This window comes from Eubalaena glacialis, chromosome 5, assembly GCF_028564815.1.
Source record: "Eubalaena glacialis isolate mEubGla1 chromosome 5, mEubGla1.1.hap2.+ XY, whole genome shotgun sequence".
Classification (NCBI taxonomy): Eukaryota; Metazoa; Chordata; class Mammalia; order Artiodactyla; family Balaenidae; genus Eubalaena; species Eubalaena glacialis.
In genome coordinates this window covers 89,980,664-90,005,467 of record NC_083720.1, presented here as the reverse complement: position 1 = coordinate 90,005,467, position 24,804 = coordinate 89,980,664, and the positions used below count along the sequence as shown (strand labels likewise).

Sequence of the window (24,804 nt, the reverse complement as noted above, 5' to 3'; positions counted from 1 at the left end):
TATTCTTACATCTCGGGTCAAGGGGTTTTAATGCCTTACTTCCTTCATTTAAACCACAGGTATTTTTGGAGTCTCCACGAAATGTATTGGGATTATTTTTCCTTTGTGAGGAAGTTCAGGAATATTTTTCTGAGCATATGTTATTTGTCTCCACGTCCTACATTTTTATACAGGTAAAATCCCACCTTCTGGGTCATGGTGCAAATTTCTTCAAATAATTCAGTTTTGCAAGTGGATAGAAGGGAAGGAGTTATAAATGTGTAGCAAATACTCCAAGTAGAGAAAGAGGTTACCTTTGTAGACAAAAAGAGTGATATGTGTATGTGTGTGGTGAGAAAATTGTTCGGAATTTGAGGGGATGTGAGAGTAGAGCCTTCTTTCCTCCTATCAGCCAGTACAAAAATAAGGTAACTGGGATAGATTCAACTACAGGACAAAGTATACTTTGCTTCTATTTGATCCAAGGCATGAATTAATGAGCAATATTTACATGAATGTAGATAGACAGAGGATATCTTTCCCAGGAGGAAGAACATCTGATTTGGCAGTTGGCAATCTTAAGCCATTGTCCTCTTGCTCAGAGTGGACATGACTGACACAGGTGTGGACCATTGTAAGTTCCAAGAGTGTTAAGGTGTTAGACTGATGGTGGATGGCTGAGGTGACCCCGATGTCAGTATCATACAAAGGTAAGCTAAGGTGGCAGCTTTAATTTTTCTTTCATTTAAAATTCATGTTGAGTAATGTAAAAGAAACTCTTTTTATCTGTAGAATGGAGGTTTTCATCCTAGTAGTCAGTTTTCATCCCCCTTTTTTGAAATGTTTTAACTTTAAGAAGCTCAAATAGCTACTCCTTTGTCTCAAGGAACTTAAATATTTAAAGTTCATTTAAGGCCACCTATGAGCTCCTCAAGACAAGAGACCACGTCACATTTAATTTCACATCTCCAATGCCAGCACATTGCTGGATACATTGCAGGTGCTTGGTCAATATTTGTCAAATGCATGAAACAGCTGAATAATGTCTTCGTGTAAACAGCATCACATGATATTGGCTGGAGTAGTTCAGTGCTCAAAGGATTGTATTCACATGAAATCATCTCAATATATGATAGAATGTACCAGGTGCAGGACTGTAACATACAAGTAGCCCATTGCATGGCGTGTTTTACTTTAAGAAACTTCAGCGCTTAGTCACACAGTCTCTCCCTATAAGGCAAATTTGTTGGTTAATTACTAGCTTCAAATGGAATTACTTAGCTCAGTTTTGTAACCATAGTAATTTGGCTAATGCTGTTCTTTTAAAAATGAAGACGAAAACGTACTTTACTTTTTTGGAGAAATTTCCTCTTTCCATTTCGATTTCATAATGGTAGCAGGTAATTGATAATAAATTTGTGCTGTGACATTGTTGGAGACCACATACATCTTTTGAGTGAATGGAATAAGATGTAGAAGTTGTCTTTGGAATATTTAAAATATCTTTTTGAATAAGAAAATTTTATATTTGGCTTACTGCTTTTGGATTATAAGGGCTGACATCTGGGCACCTGACTTTTGACTCAGTAGGAAGATACCACTGGATTAATCCCAATGAGTCCAATTATGGACACTCAGCCATTTCCTTCAGTGTTGTTTGGTGTCTGGCAATGTCTCTACTAGGGTACCCTCTAGAAGACTGACTTACCGGCACTGCAGAACTCATTTTCAGGAGGCACAGGATCAGTAGCATGTCCTTCATTTTGAAAAGTGGGATCTGAAACAGAGTTGGATTGGAGAATCAAATCGGATGAATTTTTATTTCAGAATGGCTAAAAGACAATATTTCCATGAGCTCTTTGCTCTTCCAAAACGACTAGGTTCAAAACAAAACAAAACAAACAAAACCAAAACAGATAAATGTTGCCAAACAACTGATTTTTATTTATTAGTTTTTGGAATGAATTGACAAGCAATTAAAAAATTTCTAAATACTTTTTTTTTTTTTTACAGAGCTACCACCTAAATGAACATGTGGGAACACTTCCATGAATATTTAATTTCATTTCATAAAATAAATTATGAATTAAAAAATCCCTTCCACTATGTGAAATGTTGGTCTATTAAGTATGATTCACAGGATTTTTTACTTTGTTTCCCTCCAGAATAAATTTTGAAATGCATTTTAAATGTAATACAACCAAGAGTCATTTCATAACAAACCTTTATGTGCAGATATAAAGGGTATACCATTCTATGTTTAGGTTAGCCAGGAAACCATGCCAATAATTATCTTTTAAAAATAAAAATTAGGGACTTTCCTGGTGGTGCAGTGGTTAAGAATCCACCTGCCAGTGCAGGGGACATGGGTTTGAGTCCTGGTCCGGGAGGATCCCACATGCCGCGGAGCAACTAAACCCGCGAGCCACAACTGCTGAGCCCGCGTGCCACAACTACTGAAGCCTGAAGCCTACTATGTTGCATCTTTTGGTTCTATGCACATTATAATAGGTAATATTTGGATAGTATTTACCATGAGAAGGCATTATTTTAGAGTTTTACATGTATTAATTTATTTAATTCTCATAAGAACTTTATGAAGAAGATACTATTCTCCCCTTTCTATACATGATGAAACTGATCTATAGAGAGATGAATTGCCCGAAGTGACAATCAAATAAATGGTGGAACCAAAATGAATCAATCATCCATGGCAGATGACATAGACCAGTCATTTCAAATACAGAGAAGTACAGCACAATACACCTGTCTGTAAGGAATTTATCAGCTATTTAATCCAAGAAGAGAGATACACAAAAATAGTTAATAAAACATATAACAAACCAACAATAATTTAGTTAAAAAGCACACATAATATCAAAAAGCATAGCCCCATATGGATTAACTGCTAAAATAAGAATACTACAGAACAGTGATTCTCAATCAGGGATGATTTTACCCCTCAGGGAAATGTCTAGGGGGTCAGGGGATATTTTTGGTTGTCACAATTTGTAGCAGGGAATGGGGAAGGAGGGATTTGCTATTGGCATCTAGTGAGTAGAGGCCAGAGATGCTGCTAAATATCCTACAATGCACAGCATAGGTCCCTCTGCCTGACCAAAAAAAATTATCAAGCCCCAAATGTCAACAGTGGTGAGGTTGGGAAACTCTGCTGTAGAAGATTGCTATAAAATTTTTGAGGTTGGAGAAATACTTTGGGACTTTGGGGTCAGGTATGAGGAGAATAGATTCATGCTGAGCCTTGAAAGAAGGATAAGCTTTGACAAGATGCTCAGTCAATAACTGGTAACTGAGTAAACTGACAAGTATTAAGTGTTCCAGGGAAAGAATCTGATGGAGTGTCAGGCATTAGGCTTTAGTGGAAGGAAACAAGGGCAGAGGGTAGTATCACGTCAGGGAAGGCCAATTTTTAAAGCTGATTTTGTATGTTGAATAATAAAAGCAATAATAAAGGGTTCATGGATCTTACACTAAAGTCTACAGTATATAATATTAATAACTTATTTTACATGCACACACTGCTATATGTAGAATGGATGGCCGACAAGGACCTACTGTATAGCACAGGGAATTCTGCTCAATATTATATAACAACATAAATGGGAAAAGAATTTGAAAAAGAATAGGTACATGTACATGTATAACTGAATCACTTTGCTGTACACCCCAAACTAACACAACATTGTTAATCAACTATGCTCCAATGTAAAATAAAAAGTTAAAAAAATAAAAAATTATTATATTAATAGCTTATTTTTATCAACCACCACTTACCATGCACTAGACGCTGTGCTTTATATTCCTTATCTTAAATCATCTTCATGAATCACCTCATGAGATAAGTACTGTGAAAACTGGGCTTTAGAAAAGGTACTATGTCCTTCAGAGTTAGTAAGTAGCATAACTGGAGTCAATCTCCAAAGACCATGCTCCTGACTGCTAGGCCACCCATATTGATTGCTAGTGCTTAGTGTTTTATAAGGCTCATTGTCATGCTGGTTTAGGCTAATGTTTATAACTGATTTTTAATTCTTACAAAATTTGGATAATAAATTTTTGTGAAATCTATTGATACATTATTACCATATAGTTCTACAGCATAGGAGTCAAATTTGAATTATTTTTGCTTGCTAATAGTCAAAGTTGCTTTGAAAACTGCAGAAAATATTAGAAAAGAGTATTTTTGTTGGATTCTGTTTGTTTCATAATTAAGAACAATAACCAGAAAAATAAGGTGATTATGATAATGATTGTATAAATAAAAAAGAGAAACAAATTAGGCAGGATTTTACTACCTTGCCAACTGTTTTAATTTTTTTCTCTTACAGTACTTATTCATGTTAAATTCATATTTATCATAGTTATGATTGTAGTGTAAGTATAATTTTGTATTGGGCTTTATGCTCTATATTAATATGTAGGTATAAGGATAAGTACTGTATTTTAAGTTGCTTGGGTAATAGCTTCTCAAATTGGTGCTTAAGACTCCTACTTTTTTTTTTTTAATGTATTTATTTATTTTTTTATTTTTGGCTGCGTTGGGTCTTCGTTGCTACACACGGGCTTTCTCTAGTTGCGGTGAGCTGGGGCTACTCTTCTTTGCGGTGCGCGGGCTTCTCATTGTGGTGGCTTCTCTTGTTGCGGAGCACGGGCTCTAGGTGCATGGACTTCAGTAGTTGTGGCATCGGGCTTAGTTGCTCTGCGGCATGTGGGATCTTCCCGGACCAGGGCTCGAACCCGTGTCCCCTGCATTGGCAGGCGGTTTCTTAACCACTCTGCCACCAGGGAAGTCCCAAGACTCCTACTTTTTGACTTTTGATTGTTTCTAATTTTTCACCATAAATATTTTAATTAGTAAATATTTTAAAACTTTATATTTTAATTATTTTCTTAGTATAATTTACCAGAATAGGATTCCTAGTTAAAAGTATGCATTCTTTTATGACTCTTGTTAAGTATTGCTGAATTATCCAAGTTTATATATTATCAATAATTTATGTATACCAGTTCACTTGCCAGAATTTGTTCATCTAATTAATTTTTCCCATAACTTAATAGGCATAAAGCAATATTTCATCATTTTTTTTGAGGTATAATTGACACATAACTTTATACTAGTTTCAGGTATAGTGAATTACAATATAGTGATTCAATATTTGTTTATATTGTGAAATAATCCCTGCAATAAGTCTAGTTAACATCTGTCACCATACATGGTTACAATGTATTTTTTTTCTTGTGATGATAACTTGGGGTTTTGATTTATATTTCTTTGATCATTATCAAGGTGAAATATTTTCCTCCTGTATTTATTTTCTAACTATACTTCTACTTTCTGTGAATTGTTCATGTATTTGCTTATTAGCCACAAGGAAATTGATATTCTTATCAATTTGTGTGTGTTTTATATATATATCGCTGAGCATATATTATGAAACTTTTATATAACATACAGATTAATCTCTTGCCATGTTTGATGTAAACTTTTTGATAGACATTTAAAAAATATATGTTAAAATGCCTTCCATGTAAAGACTTTATATTTCATAGTAATTTCTCACATAGTATGCTTCATATATACTTATTGGAGTCAGGTTGAGCTCATTTTCTGCCCCACTTTCCTTTCTTTGCATGGTGGATTCCAAAGTCACATACTTGGAAACTGATGATGAACAAATTTGTCATTAGTTCTTTACAAACAAAGGAATTTGTGACAGAAATATGTGTAATGGGTACAGTAGTTCTTGGTAGATTGCCAAGTAACACACCCACTTGCTTTTATGTTAAAAATGGTGATTCATTTGTATCTCTTCTGGATTATTATCTGCCAGTTGATACCCATTATAAGCCCACTTCAGAAGGACTTTTGGAAGAATGAGAGAGTTGACCACAAGCCAATACAGAATGACTTCATGTCTACACACATTGACCCTACATGATGACATAAAGTTAGTTTTACAGTAGAAATGGTGTTTGTTTTTACCCTGCCCAGGAGAAGCCTCTTGCGTAGATAATTGGAAAGCAAGGCAGGAAGCATGGCTTGTGCTAGTTACTTAACTGCTGAGTTTGTTAAAGAGCATTCATTAAAGGTTCACTATGAACAGACTACATATTAAATTTAATGATGGTAAAGAAAGGCACTCAAGCTCCTTTTCTTCAAAAGTGTTACAGTCTAGTTGAAGAAACCCTACATGACATTGATACATGAGCTGACGTGAGCCTTATTATGAAAAATCTTATCATGTTGAAGAAGATAGGACACAAAGTGCTTAGCTGATAAGAATGTGGGCTTTGGGGTTAGTGTGGTTGGGTTGGGATAGAGATTCATGACTTTCTAGCTGTGTGTCTTGGGCAAGTTACTTCAGCATTCTATGCCTCAGTTACTTCATCTGTAAAAGAGTATAAATAAAGAAATCTACATAGAGTAAACAAAATAGTGTCTAAGGTACTTAGAACAGTGTCTGGTACACTGAAAACATGAAGTTAATGCAAATTATTATAGATTTAGCACAAGTGCTAAAGGGATGTCAAATAAAGAGGTTATTAGAATGGGAGAGGCTTAATCATAGAAACATTTTTGCAGAAAGTGAGTTTTAAAACCAGGATTGCAGATAAAGAATATAGAAGATAAGGTGAAAGACGCTTCCATATTGAAGGAATGACTTATGAAAAGAAAGGAACTGGTTGCATGATGGTGAAAGAAAAGGTTGAGGTTAAATGATACTAGGGAATCTAGTGAAAAATGTATCCAATTAGTAGGATGTGATGTGATCATGATGCCAAACATACTGAACCTTAGTTTTTCTTTTTGGAAGATGAATATGGTAACAAATGCCTAAGACAGTGAAGAAATTAGTTTCTCTTCTTTTGTAAGTTACTTATAACCAAAGTATGGTATCATGAAAAAGAAAATTTTATCTCAGCTCTTGAATTTTTTTGGTCCCCATAATGTAAAAATCTGATATTTGGATACATACATTAAAAAAAATTCAAAGTATATGAAAATAATAGATTATATTTGCTAAGTCTTTTCTATGTTCTAGATCCTGGCCATTTATTTCATTCCCTCTGTACAACAACTCCATCAGGCAGGTACTATTATTACTGTTAATGTTTTATAGATTAGACACTGAGTTGAGTCAGTTTAAGTAATTTGCCCCAAGTCACACAACTAGTAAGTAGCACTCTGAATTCAACCCAGATCTTTCTGACAATGGAGTCAAATTGCACCAAAAGATTAAAAATTCCTCAATGGAAAGGAGCTGAATATTAAAAAGGAATAATTATTAATTGGATGATTGAATTTTATTGCAACTTAAATGAGAGGTTAAAATTGCTCCCTTACCCATTTAACAGCTGAGCATCTAATGTGTACCAGGCATTGTTCTAGGCATTGAGATTTGAAAGAGAACAAAACAGACAAAAAACCCTCAGAGAGCTCACCTATTAGTGGGGGAAACTGTCAATAAACATGGTAAGTAGGTTAAATATGTAGTATGATAAGTGCCAAGGGGAAAACATTAAGTAGGAAAGAAGCATAGGAATTGTTGAGGGTATGTGTTGAAATTTTAGGTACGGTGGCCATGGAAGGTTTCAGTGTAAAGATGTCATCTGGGAAAGAAGTGAGGGAGAAGGCCATATGGATATTTGGGAAAAGCGTATTCCAGGCAGAAGAAATAGCCAGTGCACAGAGAGATGGTTCCATTGGTGTTTAAAAACCAGTAATGGAGGCTAGGTTTGGTTGGAAAGGATTGAATGAGAAAAAATCGTAGAAGGTGAAATCATGGAGGATCTCATAGTTCATGGTAAAGACTTTGGCTTTTACTCTGAGTGAAGAAGGAAATCATTGGGGTTAGAACAGAGGAAGAACATGTTCTGATAACATCTTTATAGGACTATTCTGGCTGGGTTCCGTAGCCTGAAGGGAGCCAAAGGCAGAAGCATAGTATAGGTTAGGAGAGATTGCAATAATCCAGGTGAGAGATGATGGCAGCTTGGGCTACAATAGTAACAGTTGAAGTGGCTGGACTCTGGATATTTTTCAAGGTAAATCTGGTAGGATTTACTGCTAGAATATATGTAGGGGTGAGAGAATGAAAGGAATCAGCAAGGGTGGCATAATATTTATCTAGTGCATTTAATTCAAGGGTTATTTATCTTTAAATGTAGCTATTTGGAACATGTTCAAGAACTCAGAAGTAAACAAAAAAGTCTCTTCAAAGCCACCAAAACAGAGAGCACATAGCCCTAAAGCCTATGTGCTTATAAGAGATTTTTCTTAGTTCCTTTTTTGTTCTTATTTGAGTTATAGTTCAAATAAATATCATTTTATTATTTTCAGATGGTAAGAAAATAAGAAAGGAAGGAGAAATACTTCTAAATTTAGAAACACATAGTCACCAGAAATAATAGCTGAGACTAAGAACAAAGAAAAACAAACAAAACAAAAACATAAAAATCAGACAGGCTGAGGATGCTTGATACAGAATCTCATGTTTCTCACTGCCTTAGAAGCCCCTCTTAAAATAGAAATGGGAGTTTTAAATGATCATCGTGTCATTAAAATAAGACAGGCTGAGGATGCTTGATACAGAATCTCATGTTTCTCACTGCCTTAGAAGCCCCTCTTAAAATAGAAATGGGAGTTTTAAATGATCATCGTGTCATTAAAATCAGGTTACATTATGTTTTTATCTTTTAGTCTAGGAAGCAGAGAGGTAAAATTATAGAGTTTGCCTGTAAAATGATGAAATGTGTTGGAATTCCTTACCCTTATCAGTTTCTAGGGTGAGCACAGTGAATTCTGATAGATATACACAGCTCTGGTAGTCTCGAATTATGATCTCCTTTCCTTCCCTGGACAGCGGGCTTAACAAACCAGAAGACAGTGTAAAGACCCTTTTTTCTTCCCTTTCTTTTAAAACTGGAACCTAGAGAAAGCCCCATTAATGAATTCCCTTTTTTTTTTTTCTGAGACCCTTCTTGACACATTCCAAAGGCCTATAGGTGCTCCCAAAGCTCTCAATAAGCCCCAAAGACCCCTAAAACCAAATTCTTTCAAATCTTTCAGTTTTAGGTCAATAACTAGAGTAAAAAGACACACAAAATTTCAACTCAAGATACTTCTAATTTCAAAGCTTGTCTTTCCAGGCCTCTGCAGCTTGCCATCTGTAGTTCTACCTCTCCTGCCAATGACCATAGGCCATAGTGTTGCATTGTCTGCACTAAGCAGGATAGGGAGGAGGAGAGGGGCTCTGGCAGCATTTTCTGCCTTGGGCTGGGATGTGGCTTTTTCTTCCTATTCTTCTTTAGTCAGGCTATCTACACTGCTCTGAATTCATAATATGGACTTTCGCTGCTTCTCCATATTTCTCCATTTTCTTCTCTGCTTTCTAGAACTCATTTTAAGTAAGCTGGGGCGAGTGAAATAGGAATGGGTCAACTGTAAACTTCATTTATCTGAAATTCACATACGTGGAATAGCTCATTCTCTGATAACCCTCACAAATGGAGCATTATCGGTTATACAGTATGTATGAAGACATGTTTCACATGATTATTTCTTTCAAATTTAATTTTATCATTGAGAAGTAAATTTCAATCATTTCTAGAGAGACATGGATTACAGTAATGACTGAGGAATCTTATTGTGACTCAGAGACACTGCATTTCACAGCGTCACATTTAATGACACATCATTAAAAAAAAAAAAAAAATCCTGACCATGAGAGTCCCAGGGATGAAGAGTTTGGAGGATTTTACTGAATTTTAGATAGAGGAAGGTAATGTTGGGTTGATGTAAAAATATAGGACTCTAAACCAACTGGACTGCAAATGTAAGAACGACTTCTCCCAGAAAGCAGCCAGGATTTCTCATTCAGGCAAGAGGAAGATCCTGTCACTTTCCTACTGTTGTCTCAGCATTTCTGGCTGAAACACAGAAGTTCAGAGAGGTACAAAACTGTAAGCAAAAATAATAGAGGAAGTACGCATGATGAAGCACATGTATTTGCTCTTTAAACGAACAAGATGTGTTTATCTCTTGACTGGTAGCTCTGTGCTTTCCAGGATATAATAAAATCTAGCATAGAATAGGGGGGAAAGTGAATGCTATCTGTTAGGGTCTACTTTTACTCTATTCCTGGTATTTTCCCTATATTATTACATTTATTCCTCATAAGAACCCCCGGAGGCAGGTATTATTATGAGCCCTACTGTTTAGATATGGAAATGAGCATCAAGGAGCTTTCACTATTTGCTCAAGGCCATGCAGGCAAATAGTAGAATCAAATTTCCAGTTTAGTCTGGGTCCAAAGTCCACAGCTCTTCCACTGTAGACATGTAGCTCAACCTTACAGGGTTCAATATTTGTTGAATAAATGACTTAGTGAATAAATAAACTAATATCTTTCACTCTGGCCACTCCAGACAGATCTACCTGAAATGAAGGGGCAGCACAGATCTGTCCTTACTCAAGGTGTAAGAGGCAAGATCCTTAATCTTCTGTATCGTGTCTAAGGACATTCAAGTCATCTCTCATATTTTCTGAGATATACGTGAAATTGGATTGATCTTCATGTTGTGATGGGGGAAGATGGGATAGAAATAAGAAAGTAACATTTATTAAATGTCTGCTAAATAATAGACAATGGACACTTTTTCTGTGTTATTTCATGAAATCCTCTTATAAGCTTTATAAAGAAGCCTTATTGTCCCCATCTTTAGATATGATAATACAGGCTTTGAGAGGTTAAGGAACTTGTCAAAAATATATATCTGGTAAGCATATCAGAATTTGAATTCAGGTCAGTATCACTCCAAGATTTGTACATTGCTGGGTTTTATTTGTTTTTGTTTGTTTCTATATTTGATTTACAATATTATATTAGTTTCAGGTGTTCAGTATTGTTATTCAGTATTTTTATAGATTATACTCCATTAAAAGTTATTACAAGATAATGGTTATAATTCTTTGTTCTGTACAGTATATCCTTGCTGCTTATCTATTTTATACATAGTAGTTCGTATCTCTTAATACCATACTTCTAATTTGCTCCTGCCCTTCCCTTTCCCCATTGGTAACCACTAGCTTGTCTTCTCTGTCTGTGAATCTGTTTCTGTTTTGCATATACATTCATTTGTATTATTTTTGAGATTCCACATATAAGTGATATCCTACAGTATTTGTCTTTCTCTGTCTGACTTATTTTGCTAAGCATAATATTCTCTAGGTCCAGCCACATTGCTGCAAATGGCAGAATTTTATTCTTTTTTTTTAAAAATTAATTAATTAATTAATTTATTTATTTTTGGCTGTGTTGGGTCTTCGTTTCTGTGCAAGGGCTTTCTCCAGTTGCGGCGAGCGGGGGCCACTCCTCATCGCGGTGCGCGGGCCTCTCACTGTCGCGGCCTCTCACTGAGGAGCACAGGCTCCAGACGCGCAGAGCTCAGTAGTTGTGGCTCACGGGCCCAGTTGCTCCGCAGCATGTGGGATCCTCCCAGACCAGGGCCCGAACCCGTGTCTCCGCATCGGCAGGCAGACTCTCAATCACTGCGCCACCAGGGAAGCCCTTTATTCTTTTTTATGGCTCAGTAATATTCTACTGTATATATATATCTTCTTTATCCATTCATTTGTTGTTGGGCACTTTGGTTGCTTCCATATCTTGGCTATTGTAAATAGTACCTCTGTGAATATTGGGGTGCATATATCTTTTCGAATTAGTGTTTTCATTTTTTTCCAGATATATACACAGTAGTGGAATTGCTGAATCATATGATAGCTCTATTTTAGTTTTTTGAGGAACCTCCATACTGTTTCACATAGTGGTTGTACTAATTTATATTCCCACCAAAAGTGTACAAGGGTTACCATTTTTCCAGATCCTCTCCAACATTTGTTATTTGTAGGCTTTTTGATGATAGCCATCTGACAGGTATGAGGTGATATCTCATTGTAGTTTTGATATGCATTTCTCTGATAATTGGAGATGTTGAGCATCTTTTCATGTGCCTGTTAGCCATTTGTATGTCTTCTTTGGGAAAATATCTATTCAGGTCTTCTGCCTATTTTTTAATTGAGTTGTTTGTTTTTTTGATACTGAGTTGTATTAGCTGTTTACATACATGCTGTTTACCCTATATCACACTGTCCTTAAGTAGGAAACTGAATCTGAATGGATTGTATTAATCAGCATTATTTACTTTGAGACTTTGAAGTGCTTTGAATATGTTATATATTAATTCATAATATTATTTCACAATATTAATTCATAGTAGTTAAAACAGAAGGAAGCCTAGACACATTTGACTCAATTACTCTCATTTTGGTTATGGGATCTCGTACATTAAAACAAAACAAAACAAAAAGACAATCTTCTACCTAAACCCTGGAATTGTAAGTTATGGTGTAAGTGCTCTGCAAGTGTGTATGTTGTGTCACCATGCTGCTTTTCTAGATAGTATCTCCTTACTCATTTCTTAGCTAAATTTCGTCATTTGTACCAATCCTTCAAAGGCAAGAGAACTTACTGATTTGTTTTGGAAGAGCTGGGCAGAACTGGCAGTCTCTGATTAAAGGCCTAAACCAACTTGGAAAAAATCACATTATTTTCAATTCACATTTCTGCCTGATAGGCAATGTCTGAAAGGTGTCTATGGAGGTAATTACCAGGGAAAATATAGGCTAGAAAAACCAAGAAACAGTGGACTATCTTTCCTCCAAAAACCAAAGAAATGAATCAACAGAAAGTAAACCAGTAGAGTCAGCGTACCTTAAATTTTACGGTTTCCATTTAAGAGACCGGTAAAACTGGAGAAGCATTTTGAAGAGTATGATCAAAAAATTTTTGTGAGATAAATATATATTAAGGAATTAGAAAATGTAAATTTGCCAAGCAGTTTCATTTCTCCAGATGATTCTTATAGATATGTAACTGTTAATGATGATTGTAAATGATATAAGACAATAATAATGAATATTAATGAGGTCTTGCAATGTGCTGGACATACAGTAAGCATTGAACATGCATTATGCCATTTAAAGCTTAAGTTCTATCATACTGTCATTCTGAATGGTAACTATGACCAATGTTAAGGTGCAATTGTTCCCTTTAACAGGGCAAGCATCCCTCGTTACTTCCCTTACATCTGTCTGTCTTCACTCATGTATGTTACCTGCCTTGCCTGGGTAGGCATTTTGGCTTTTGAAGCCTGCTCTAAGCCTTAAGTACTTTTCACTGCAGCATGCAGGATGACTTTGGCTAAATTGACTTTCCACTTTCTCATTCAGCTTATGATGTAATGGGACTTACACTGTTATAAGTTGTAAGAACAAAATGTGCTTCTTTCTTAATGAAAGCAAAATAGGAACAGATGTATTTTCAGGCCTCATGGAGATGGGATGTCATCCAATACCTTGTAATTGCTCTGGTATCCAGCAGCTTCACAACTCAGTAGGCACTGCAGCTTTCTCTTCTGGTAGCTGTGACATCTTACAGAAACATAGCTGTTCTCTGTGCTGCTTTTCCTGATCCAGCTAACTAGGTTTACTAACTGCCTCTTCCTAAGTCTCTAGTTTAAATTTCCTAAGAGAGAGGACATGACTGATTTAACTAGTCACCATTCCATATAGGAGCTCTGAACTGGGCAGGACTTTTGAGTCAGGGCAACTCATAGACAGTTGGCCAGAAAAAGTACCCATCCCTAGTCCAGTAAGTTGTGTCCAGGGAGGTATGGTGAAAGTTATGAAGCATGACTAAGGAAATTTTAGAAGGGGAAGTGGGTCTGGCAGGCATTTTGAAGCTCCCAGAAGGGCTTATGACTGTCAGATACCTTTCTTGGCCTGTTCAGTATAAGCTTCTTGACACAATGGTAATATTAAAAAAAGTTAAAACCAGACTATTTTATTAATTTATAACAAGCAGCAGAGCTCTCTCTGGTCAGACTATTCATGATCACTTTACTGTTGCCCCATAGAAAGACCTATATCAAAAGCTAAATCATAATCACATAATTCTTTGTGAACATAAGGTTAGCTGGCAGAAGACTAAGTTAGTCTGGCACATATAGCTAATGAAAGAGTGGATTTGTCACTAGACCTGGAATACATGGAGTTGCTTAGCCACAACCTCCTGCATCTTTCCCATTAGAGATGGCCTTACAAATTGCAATTTTGAAGATTCACTGGGAAGCGCTCCTTCAGTAGGTGACGTTGGCCAGACACTACTGGTGTTTGTGGCTTGCCTTTTTCTTTTTTTAATAAATTTATTTATTTATTTTTGGCTGCGTTGGGTCTTTGTCACTGTGCACAGGCTTTCTCTAGTTGCGGCGAGCGGGGGCTACTCTTCGTTGTGGTACGTGTGCTTCTCATTGCAGTGGCTTTTCTTGTTGCGGAGCATGGGCTCTAGGCATGCGGGCTTCAGTAGTTGTGACATGTGGGCTCAGTAGTTGTGGCACACAGGCTTAGTTGCTCCACAGATTGTGGGATCTTCCCGGACCAGGGCTCGAGCCCGTGTCCCCTGCATTGGCAGGTGGATTCTTAACCACTGCGCCACCAGGGAAGTCCCTGTGACTTGCCTTTCTCTAATTTATTTAATTTTTTAAAATATCTAGCTGAAGAATTGTTAATATTTTTCAAAATGAGAATACTTTATTTTAATTTTTATTGTTAAAAATAATATATGACTTTCTTTGGTACTTCCAGTCACAAGCCCTTGCCTAGCTGAGACTCTACTCTGGTCATTCACTGTGCCATCGTGGTGGAGAGGCCAGAGGTGCAGTGGTCCATGTGCAAATTATCATCCCCCAAGACTGTTATGTGACTGAGCCAAGGCTGGCATTCTAGGGTCTTCCAGGAATAGTATGGCCAATGTGGAGTTTCTGGAGTACGTGGAGCAGAATCTGTGCTGAAGGGAGAGGCCCATTAACATGTTCTCATCCACATCCAGTCCACAGGACTACACATTCTCAGAGTATGGTCTGGGGATACCCAGGGGTCCCAAGATCCTTTTGGGCGTCCTGAATTCAAAACTTTTTAAGATAATAGTTCTAAGATGTTATCCGCCCTTTTCACGCATTCTCTTCTCTCACAAGTGCACGGTGGAGTTTTCCAGAGGCTACATGATGGATGATATAACAGAGGGAATGCAGAAATAGATAGGAGAATCTCCCTATCTTCTCTGAAGTCCGACATTAAAGGGATTTACAACTATGTAAAAACAATGTCATTATTTCTTTCTAAAATTTTTGTTTTGAGAAATGTAGTGATTTTTCATATAAAATTTTTATTTATGTTAACATTTAATTGGTTTGTTATTGTTATTTCAAAATAGTTAATAAATAAATGTCCCAAAATTCTAATTTAAACCCACAAAGCCCTTTGCGGTCTTCAATAATTTTTTAGAGGGTAAAGGAGTCCTGACATTGAAAAGACCCCTGCTATAGGCTTCATTTTTCTTTTTAACATTGCTGTAATTTAAAAATTGGAAAAGACATGTGTTTCCATTAAATGATCCTAATTCTGTAAAATTGTAGACACATAGATGCATAGGGAAAAGACTGGAAAGAAATACACAGAAACAGTGATCATTTTTGTTAGCAAAATGGATGATTTAAAATTTGAAAATATCTGTCTTTTCAAAAGTTCGACAATAAATGTGAATTCTTTTATTATTAAGATAAAATGATACATTTGATACATTTAAAATATAGGACATGCTGATTCTGTGGTGATGCACAGGTGGTAAAGTGAACTAGACTAAACTTGGTTAGACATTTAGAATTATTTCTAAGTCTACAAAATTTAGTCTTACAAGAAGTCTACAAAATAGAATTCCTCCCAGTTTTCAAGGAGGATAAAGGCTTTCTAACCTCGAGACGGGTTTCATTTTTTTTCTTTTTGGGCCGTGCCACGCAGCTTGTGGAATCTTAGTTCTCTGACCAGTGATCAAACCCGTGCCGCCTGCCATGCAAGGGCTCCACTGGACCTCATCTTTTTTTAACCTCTATTTTCTTTCAGATCTCTTTCAAAGAATTACCTTGTGAGAAAGTTTCTGCAGGGGAGAGGATTGAAAATGAGACAGAAAGTCACAACAAAATGGTAATGTGAATGTGAAGGTAAAACTCTGGGAACCTCCTTTTCAGGATTTTCTCTGCTGCAGTGACTTTTAATTACACTCATTCCTATTAAATTGCTTCCACATGATCTATAGTTAATCAGACTCCTCCTCATGGATTTAATTAAATACATCCATCTGGTCATTTGTAAACACCCACCGAGTGATTTCTATGAACTAGGCAGTGGGCTCTGACGCTGAGATTACAAGGCTGAATAATCATGGTCCCTTTCCTCTCTAACAGTTTGTGAGAGAATCAGACGTACATAGAACTAATTAAAGTTTGGTCTGACAAGAGGGATGTGCCAAGAACTATGCTATCATATAAAATTTAGAAGTTGGTTTATTTACTCAGCCAGAATTTACTGAGTTCTATCTTTGTGCAAAGTATAGTGATAGAGGATATAGCCTGGCAAATAATTTTGCTTTCCAGAAGCTTGCATTTCAGTTGGGGAGGCAATAATGCACACACACTTAAGATCAGCAGTGGTAGTTCAAGTCAGTAGGAGACTAAATTTCAACTACTTATAGTAAATAGAGTCATAGGATTTCAACGAAGAGACCTTCAAAGGCAGGAGCAGTTTTGAAAATCTAATTGCAAAGCTCTCTGAATGAGCCTTGAAGAGCAGATAGAACCACAGGGCAGAGAGCAGGGACAAGGTGTCTGAGGATAGAGGTGGCAAATAGTGTACATTTTTTCTTCTCCTCAGACCTGAAGTCCTCTTTTTACATAAATATTTCATTTCCCAAAATTAAATTCACTCTGTAACCTACATGCAAACATAATTTAAAAACTAAATTACATTAAATATACATATAATATCCTTACTGCAATTTAAAGGAGAAGGAAAAGTGTAATAAGCAGTGTGCATTCCAATATATAACACATGAGCACGACTACACAAGAAGCCAAAATGAGGTAGTCAGATGTTTGTACCTACTTGTAATGACTAAGAATTTAGAAGTAAAATTAAAAGCCATGCTGAATAAGAAGTAGAGGAAAATGAAAGAGCAGAGGTACAGTAGACACTAGAATAAAAACTAGTGTTAGGATAAGTAATGACAGACTAGACCTGTCTTTATATGATAAGAGAAAGTGGGAAATAACCTTAACTGCAGTAGGGATACCATGTCAAGACAACTAACAGACTGTTGAAGTGAGAAAATGAGGAAGTGTGATCTTCTTACAAATGAGCTGTACCTTATTTACAAGTGTGTGTCAAAATAATTCCTTGTGTTTCATGGGACAGAGATGAGACAGAATAGTTCAGTAAACAAATTCTATTTTAAAACCACATGTTGAGGTATACATTCTATCTTGAATATACAAAGGGACCACGGAGACCATATACTTTGATAGTCAACGGGGAATTAGAGACCTACTGAGAAAATAAATAGTAAATCAAGGGACAATAGAGAAATTTTGTGGCAGATCTCTGGGGACTATAAGGTTGAAAAGAAAGTTAGATTGAAGAACAATGGGCAATTTCAAGAAATTTCAAGTTGTAATTTTTATAACATACATAATAAGAAACCATTATGCCCCAAAGTAAAATGATAGAATTATTAATAAAACGTGGTAAGCTCTTTGCACTTCATGTATCTCAATTAACATTAATGGTGTCTAAAATCTCCACTGTAAAATACTGGCAAGCAGCAGCTATAAATATAGATGGTACCACTGTGGACCATTGGCTCAAATGCCATGAATGGTGCTTGCCATTAGGGACTTTATTTTCCACAATGGTTAACAACTCCCCCGAAAAGTTCGAGCAAAAACAAAGCATACTCTTTCCATGATTAAAAGGAAGGTGCAGGCCTAAAATATTCTGTGTATATTAACATTCGAAAAGAGTTGGATCCTAGGCTTGGATAAACAAATTGTTTTATTTAACTCCATGAAAGTCTGATGGGGCATTTGAAAGGCATGCAAGATGTGAACCAAATCTTTCTCATTTGGCACTTCCCCATGTATTGCAGAGCATTTAGCAGCACTGGCCTTTGCCACTGCACATCAATAGCAGCTTTAATCATCGTGACAGCAAAAAATGCCTGCAAAAATTGTCAGAATATCCCCAAAGCTTTGTCCCATCTCCATTACAAGGTTCTGTTGCTATACAGCAGTGAAAAAGGCTTAGGCTAAGTTCAGTTGCTGCAAAACTAATGAAATATAGTGGATTTGAAGGAGAGTGAGGACGCCTTCTGTTCAGTAGAGCCAACTAGTAGAGACTTTTAAATCAAAGCCTGCAGAGTTTATTCAAAGTCTTGAGAAGTTACTGGAATATTCTAATGGCTTAACTTACTCTGAAATTCACACTTCTTTAGTTTTTCATGTTTCATGTAATTTTTATACTGTCATAGCTCAAAAGGATCAAACCCCTTGGGTAAAAAAACAGTGAGTTTGCAAGTTGTATTGACTCATTAGTAGATGTTTAAGCAGAGTCCAAAATCCCAACTGTCTGTCATGGCCATTTGTGGTTAAAACATCAATTATAGGGAATGTTTATTTAAGGGATGTTATTCCTGGAATATCATGTCTGCTTACCACATCAAATAGGTAACTACTTGTTATGTAATGAAGGGGGTAAGGGACTTCCCTGCTGGTCCAGAGGTTAAGACTCTGTGCTTCCAATGCTGGGGGCACGGGTTCAATCCCTGGTTAGGGAACTAAGATCCCACATGCTGTGCAGCGCAGCCAAAAAAACCCCAAAAAAACAAAAAACAAAAAAAAAAGAAGGGGGTAAGAATAGAACATCTCTAGAATTTTCATTTCATGGAATTTTATAGTCTTGCAACGATTCAAATCTTGAAATCATGTCTTGAGTTAGGAAAGAATCAAGAACATACCTGACTTTTCTTGGGGGAGCTGACCACATTTTTACCCCGGACTGCTCATGGTTTTGGGTCACTTTTCTCCCTTGTGTCTAGGTCTCTTACTTTATGCTGTCTTAGTCTAGGGCAATTTGAAGCTTAAATATTTTAGTATCTTCCAGAGAGTATTGTAGAAAGGTGCCCCTGATTTTCACAGAAACATGTTATTTTCATAGCCCAGCATGAATACATACCAATCATCCTTTCTAGGCAGAGTGGATGTTTTTTCTTGAGTCCTGGGCCCAAGGAATCTTCTGGGACTTGGTAATTTCCTGGAGAAAAGCATAGGACAATTTCAAGGACAGGGATTATATCTTATTTCTTTTCTATTTCCAGCACTTAGGATGATGTCTAGCACATAATAGGTGTTCAGTAAGTGTCTTTTGATTGAACGAATGAGGGACAAGTGTGTAGGATAGTTGCTGTGCTTTGTGATTTTCCAGGTTTTTCCTCAATTTGGTCTTTGTCTGTTTATGCTGTCTGGCCAGCAGAGGGAGTCCAAGATCCACCTCAGGATTAGAGAACAAAGTGGGGAAAGGAGGAAATTTCTAGCCATAGAAAAGCAACTGTCAAAAAAGGAAACAGATAAAGTTGAAATTGCCAAGAGGGCTTAACTTAAATCTTTCAAGAAAAAATTACTTTTGGAGTGTTAACTCATCTTGATACCATGTGGATAATATATTTGAGGAAAATATCTATTTTTGTATGATTTTGAAACATGGAACTATCAAAATGCTTAAAGATGAAAATAAAGATTGCCCAGAACTAACTTTGACTCATGTTTGGCTGTATCTACTTTTGTTTCAGATACCTAATATATAGAATGTAAGCTCCTCAAGGAAAGGGATCTTTGTACTACTTACTAAATTATTCCAAGAAACTATTAGAATACTGCCTGGTACATACAGGCAATAAATAATTAAACTGTTGAATCAATTAATCAATAATTAAAATTATACTGTATGTACAGTTTGCATTATTTTTAAATTTAACATTATATTATCCATCAATGGAAGGATGGATAAAGAAGATGTATATATACATACATGTATATATATGCATAAATTTATTTATATATATACACACACATGCATTATTGTGTGATGAAATATTATTAAACTATGAGAAAGAAGGAAATCCTGTCATTTGTGACAACATGGATGGCCCTTGAGGGCATTATGCTAAGTCAGACAGAGAAAGACAAATACTGCATGGTATCACTTATATGTGGAATCTAAAAAAAATGTCAAAATCATTGAACAGAAAAGCGGTTGCCAGGGACTGGGTGCTGGTGGGGGAAATAGGGAGAGGCTGGTAAAAGGGTACCAACTTTCAGCTATAAGATGAATAAGGTCTCAGGATCTAATGTATAGTCATCAATGATGACCATAGTTGATAAGACTGTATTGTATAACTGAAATTTGCTAAGAGAGTAGAACTTAAATATTCTCACAAAAGATAGGATGTGTTAATTAACTGTATGGGGGAATCTTTTTTTTAAATTTTTTATTGGAGTACAGTTGCTTTACAACGTTGTGTTAGTTTCTGCTGTACAGCAAAGTGAATCAGCTATACATATACATATATCTCTTCTTTTTTGGATTTCCTTCCCATTTAGGTCACCACAGAGCATTGAGTAGAGTTCCCTGTGCTATACAATAGGTTCTCATTAGTTATCTACTATATACATAGTAGTGTATGTATGTCAATCCCAATCTCCCAATTCATCCCACTCCCCGCTTCCCCCTTTGGCGTCCATACGTTTGTTCTCTACGTCTGTGTCTCTATTCTGCTTTGCAAATAAGGTCATCTATACCATTTTTCTAGAGTCCACATATATGCATTAATATACGATATTTGTTTTTTCTTTCTGACTTACTTCACTCTGTATAACAGTCTCTAGGTCCATCCACATCTTTACAAATGACCCAATTTTGTTCCTTTTTATGACTGAGTAATATTCCGTTGTATATATGTACCACATCTTCTTTATCCATTCCTCTGTTGATGGACATTTAGGTTGCTTCCATGTCCTGACTCTTATAAATAGTGCTGCAATGAACATTGGGGTGCATGTGACTTTTTGAATTATGGTTTTCTCTGGGTACATTCCCAGTAGTGGGATTGCTGGGTCGTATGGTAGTTCTATTTTTAGTTTTTAAAGGACTCTCCATACTGTTCTCCATAGTGGCTGTATCAATTTACATTCCCACCAACAGTGCAGGAGGGTTCCCTTTCCTCCACACCTTCTCCAGCATTTATAGTTTATAGATTTTTTGATGGTGGCCATTCTGACTGGTGTGAGGTGATATCTCATTGTACTTTTGATTTGCATTTCTCTAATGATTAGTGATGTTGGGCATCTTTTCATGTGTTTGTTGGCTATCTGTATGTCTTTTTTGGAGAAATGTCTATTTGGGTCTTCTGCCCATTTTTGGATTGGGTTGTTTGTTTTTTTGATATTGAGCTGCATGAGCTGTTTGTATATTTTGGAGATTAATCCTTTGTCAGTTGCCTCATTTGCAAATATTTTCTCTTATCCTGAGGATTTTTTCCATCTTGTTTATGGTTTCCTTTGCTGTGCAAAAGCTTTTAAGTTTCATTAGGTCCCATTTGTTTATTTTTGTTTTTATTTTCATTACTGTAGGAGGTGGGTCAAAAAAGATCTTGCTGTGGTTTATGTCAAAGAGTGTTCTGCCTATGTTTTCCTCTAAAAGTTTTGTAGTGTCCAGTCTTACATTTAGGTCTTTAATCCCTTTTGAGTTTATTTTTGTGTATGGTGTTAGGGAGTGTTCTAATTTCATTCTTTTCCATGTAGCTGTCCAGTTTTCCCAGCACCACTTATTGAAGAGACTGTCTTTTCTCCACTGTATACTCTTGCCTCCTTTGTCATAGATTAGGTGACCATAGGTATGTGGGTTTATCTCTGGGCTTTCTATCCTGTACCATTGATCTATATTTCTGTTTCTGTGCCAGTGCCATACTGTCTTGATTACTGTAGCTTTGTAGTACAGTCTGAAGTCAGGGAGCCTGATTCCTCTGGCTCCATTTTTCTTTTTCAAGATTGCTTTGGCTATTTGGGGTCTTTTGTGTTTCCATACAAATTGTAAACTTTTTGTTCTAATTCTGTGAAAAATGCCATTGGTAATTTGATAGGGATTGCATTGAATCTGTCATTTGCTTTGGGTAGCATAGTCATTTTCACAATATTGATTCTTCCAATCCAAGAACATGGTATATCTCTCCATCTGTTTGTGTCATCTTTGATTTATTTCATCAGTATCTTATAGTTTTCTAAGTACAGGTGTTTTGCTTCTTTACATAGGTTTATTCCTAGGTATTTTATTCTTTTTGTTGCAGTGGTGAATGGGATTGTTTCTTTAATTTCTCTTTCTGATCTTTCATTGTTAATGTATAGGAATGCAAGAGATTTCTCTGCATTAATTTTGTATCCTGCAACTTTATCAAATTCATTGATTAGCTCTAGTAGTTTTCTGGTGGCATCTTTAGGATTTTCTATGTATAGTATCATGTCATCTGCAAACAGTGACAATTTTACTTCTTCTTTTCCAATTTGTATTCCTTTTATTTCTTTTTCTTCTCTGATTGCCATGGCTACTTCCAAAACTAAGTTGAATAATAGTGGTGCGAGTGGACATCCTTGTCTTGTTCCTGATCTTAGAGGAAATGCTTTCAGTTTTTCACCATTGAGAATGATGTTTGCCGTGGGTTTGTCGTTATGGACTTATTATGCTGAGGTTGGTTCCCTCTATGCCCACTTTCTGGAGAGTTTTTATCATAAATGGGTGTTGAATTTTGTCAAAAGCTTTTTCTGCATCTATTGAGATGATCATATGGTTTTTATTCTTCAATTTGTTAATATGGTGTATCACATTGATTGACTTGTGTATATTGAAGAATCCTTGCATCCCTGGGATAAACATTGTTGGATTCCATTTGCTAGTATTTTGCTGAAGATTTTTCATCTATGATCATCAGTGATATTGGCCTATAATTTTCTTTATTTGTGATATCTTTGTATGGTTTTGGTATTAGGGTGATGCTGGCCTTGTAGAATGAGCTTGGGAGTATTCCTCTCTCTGCAATTTTTTAGAAGAGTTTGAGAAAGATAGGTGTTAGCTCTTCTCTAAATATTTGATAGAATTTGCCTATGAAGCCATCTGGTCCCGGACTTCTGTTTGATGGAAGATTTTTAATCACAGTTTCAATTTCATTACGTGTGATTTGTCTGTTCATATTTTCTATTTCTCCCTAGTTCAGTCTTGGAAGGTTGAACCTTTCTAAGAATTTGTCCATTTCTTCCAGGTTGTCCATTTTATTGGCATATAGTTTGCTTGCAGTAGTCTCTAATGATCCTTTGTATTTCTGTGGTATCAGTTGTAACCTCTCCTTTTTCATTTCTAATTTTATTGATTTGAGTCCTCTCCCTTTTTTTCTTGATGAGTCTGGCTAAAGGTTTATCAATATTGTATATCTTCTCAAAGAACCAGCTTTTAGTTTCATTGATCTTTGCTATTGTTTTCTTCATTTCTATTTCATTTATTTCTGCACTGATCTTTATGATTTCTTTCCTTCTGCTAACTTTGGGGTTTTTTTGTTCTTCTTTCTCTAATTGCTTTAGGTGTAAGGTTAGGTTGTTTATTTGAGATGTTTCTTGTTTCTTGAGGTAGGATTGTATTGCTATAAACTTCCCTCTTAAAACTGCTTTTGCTGCATCCCATAGGTTTTGGGTTGTTGTATTTTCGTTGTCATTTGTTTCTAGGCATTTTTAAATTTCTTCTTTGATTTCTTCAGTGATCTCTTGGTTATTTAGTAGCATACTGTTTTTCCTCCATGTGTTTGAGTTTTTACAGGTTTTTTCCCCTGTAATTGATTTCTAATCTCATAGCATTGTGGTTGGAAAAGATGCTTGATACGATTTCAATTTTCTTAAATTTACCAAGGCTTGATTTGTGACCCAAGATGTGATCTATCCTGGAGAATGTTCCGTGTGCACTTGAGAAGTAAGTGTATTCTGCTGTTTTTGGATGGAATGTCCTATAAATATCAGTGAAGTCCATCTTGTTTAATGTATCATTTAAAGCTTGTGTTTCCTTATTTTTTTTCATTTTGGATGATCTGTCCATTGGTGAAACTGGGGTGTTAAAGTCTGCTACTCTGATTGTGTTACTGTCGATTTCCCCTTTTATGGCTGTTAGCATTTGCCTTATGTATTGAGGTGTTCCTATGTTGGGTGCATAAATATTTACAATTGTTATATCTTCTTCTTGGGTTGATCCCTTGATCATTATGTAGTGTCCTTTTTTGTCTCTTGTAATAGTCTTTATTTTAAAGTCTATTTTGTCTGATATAGAATTACTACTCCAGCTTTCTTTTGATTTCCATTTGCATGGAATATCTTTTTCCATCCCCTCACTTTCAGTCTGTATGTGTGCCTAGGTCTGAAGTGGGTCTCTTGTAGACAGCATATGTACGGGTCTTGTTTTTGTATCCATTCAGCTAGTCTATGTCTTTTGGTTGGAGCGTTTAATCCATTTACATTTAAGGTAATTATCGATATGTATGTTCCTATTACCATTTTCTTAACTGTTTTGGGTTTGTTCTTGTAGGTCTTTTTCTTCTCTTGTGCTTCCTGCCTAGAGAAGTTCGTTTAGCATTTGCTGCAAAGCTGGTCTGGTGGTGCTGAATTCTCTTAGCTTTCGCTTGTCTGTAAAGCTTTTGATTTCTCTGTCAAATCTGAAAGAGATCCTTGCTGGGTAGAGTAATCTTGGTTGTAAGTTTTTCCCTTTCATCACTT

The 24,804-nt window shown here is 36.2% G+C and overlaps 1 protein-coding gene across 1 annotated transcript in view; it reads right to left on the bottom strand.

Annotated features, from left to right (window-relative positions):
- AMBN (ameloblastin) overlaps positions 1-24,804 on the bottom strand; it is a 35,857-nt gene that overhangs the window by 9,095 nt on the left and 1,958 nt on the right. The window contains 1 exon segment of the mRNA XM_061191019.1: positions 1,688-1,756. Within this exon segment, the coding sequence (XP_061047002.1) occupies positions 1,688-1,756 (69 nt within the window).